Raw genomic sequence first — 1,648 nt, 5'->3', positions numbered from 1 at the left:
GCGTCACACTCATTTCTGATCAGGCTGTTTGATCCGTGACGTCACTGTCAGGTCAGCCCTGATTTCAGGCCTGCCAGTGTTCCTGCTCACGCGCACGCACGCACACGCACGCGTGCACACACACCGACGACAGTGACTGACAGGTGATCAGCATCACAGAGAACACGCGTGGGCTGCGAGTGTCACGCGTCCGGGCGCGCTGTGTGTGTGTGCGTACTCACGGTGTTCCGGAGGTCCTGCAGCGCTACGCTCATCCTGGAGCTCCGTCCCCGAAATCAGAGCGCTACCGACGACCGCTCCGCCGGCCCATCCTCCCGGGTGTCCGTCCGTCTGTGCCGCGCTCTGGCCGTCTGTGTGTGTGGGTGCGAGTCTGTGCGTGTGTGTCGTCCCGGTGTCCTTTTGTCTGTGTGCAGCAGGAGCAGCAGGAGGAGGATCGGGAGGTTTTTCGGTTTTCTCCGCTTCTCTCTCTCTCTCCCTCTCTCTCCTCAGACCCCGCCCAACATCCAACCGGCCTCTTCCTCTCACAAACAAACACACCCCGAGACACACAGGGACTGACGTCACTCACACGGCCCTACGTCACCTCCTCCAGCTCCTCGTCGCTCTGTGGCTGCGGTAAGTTCCGCACTGAGTTTTTTGTGAATTCCCCACGCGTGGCCTCATTCACCCCCTGTGGGGCGAAAATCCGCCGCTGTTAGCCCTCCTCCTCCCTTAATATTACACTTTCATTTCTTCCTCCAACTCCCAGAATCCACGGCGGCAGTGACTCCTGTGACCGCAGAGCTTCAGCCTCCACGATCCTGAAGGTTTAACCTTACCGCGCGCACATCACGGCACGGTCACCGGCATCCGTGATGACGTTACTCAGATCAAACCGAACAAAGTAAAAACTCTAAAAAATGTACTTGTTACAAACACAGAAGCAGCTGACCTGCACATCTGTGCACATCTGCGCACATCTGCTCACAGAGCACACGTGCTCTCTGCTCATGTTGTCTTCACGCTGAATCATTTTTTAAGAACTTATTTTAACTGCACTCAACAAACAACCCTCCCAAACATCAAGGACCAGACTGCAGCGTATTTCTTCACATCAATATACGGCCGCTAGTGGCCCGCAGGCCGCGAGTTTGAGACCCTGCTCTAAGGGTGTATAATGTAAACAGAATTGGTCCCAGCACTGAACCCTGTGGAACTCCACAATCAACCTCAGCGTGTGAAGAGGACTCTCCATTTATATAGACACACACACACACACACTGAGACATATACTAAGTGTATTTTTAGGAGTATTCTGTATACTATTTTAAGTCTTTATTCTGATCATTTACAAAAGTCAACGATGCTCATAAAACCGAAACACTTGTTTAAAATGTAAACACGCTGAAAACGAACACATCATAACGTCACGGCGTTCGCTGGTTCTGATCTGCTGCTCTCAGCTCAGTTTATCCTTCACACCGGGAACTGGACACACGCGAAGCCGCGAATGTGATCCATCGTTTTCCAGGAAGGGAAGTGTTCTTTATCACCTCAGGGCCACCGTACTACACCACCCTTAAACCACTCTCTGTATCTCTATGAGTAGATGTGTAGTTAATGGTCAGTGTGAGAGCTGAACGCCGAGGACTCCATCAGCCTCACAGGA

The 1,648-nt window shown here is 52.7% G+C and overlaps 1 protein-coding gene across 1 annotated transcript in view; it reads right to left on the bottom strand.

Moving 5' to 3' along the window:
- The window catches only part of ece2b (endothelin converting enzyme 2b), a 33,951-nt gene extending 33,499 nt beyond the window's left edge, over nucleotides 1-452 (bottom strand). The window contains exon 1 of the mRNA XM_085371368.1: nucleotides 222-452. Within this exon, the coding sequence (XP_085227494.1) occupies nucleotides 222-254 (33 nt within the window). The 5' untranslated portion in view covers nucleotides 255-452. The remainder of the gene's footprint in view (nucleotides 1-221) is intronic.
- Between the last annotated feature and the right edge of the window lie 1,196 nt (nucleotides 453-1,648).

This window comes from Diplotaxodon limnothrissa, linkage group LG14, assembly GCF_057381915.1.
Source record: "Diplotaxodon limnothrissa isolate DT_005_m linkage group LG14, D_limnothrissa_male_GT1.1, whole genome shotgun sequence".
NCBI lineage: Eukaryota > Metazoa > Chordata > Actinopteri > Cichliformes > Cichlidae > Diplotaxodon > Diplotaxodon limnothrissa.
Note: the sequence above shows the minus strand (reverse complement) of the source record. Positions and strands in the feature narration are given on the sequence as shown.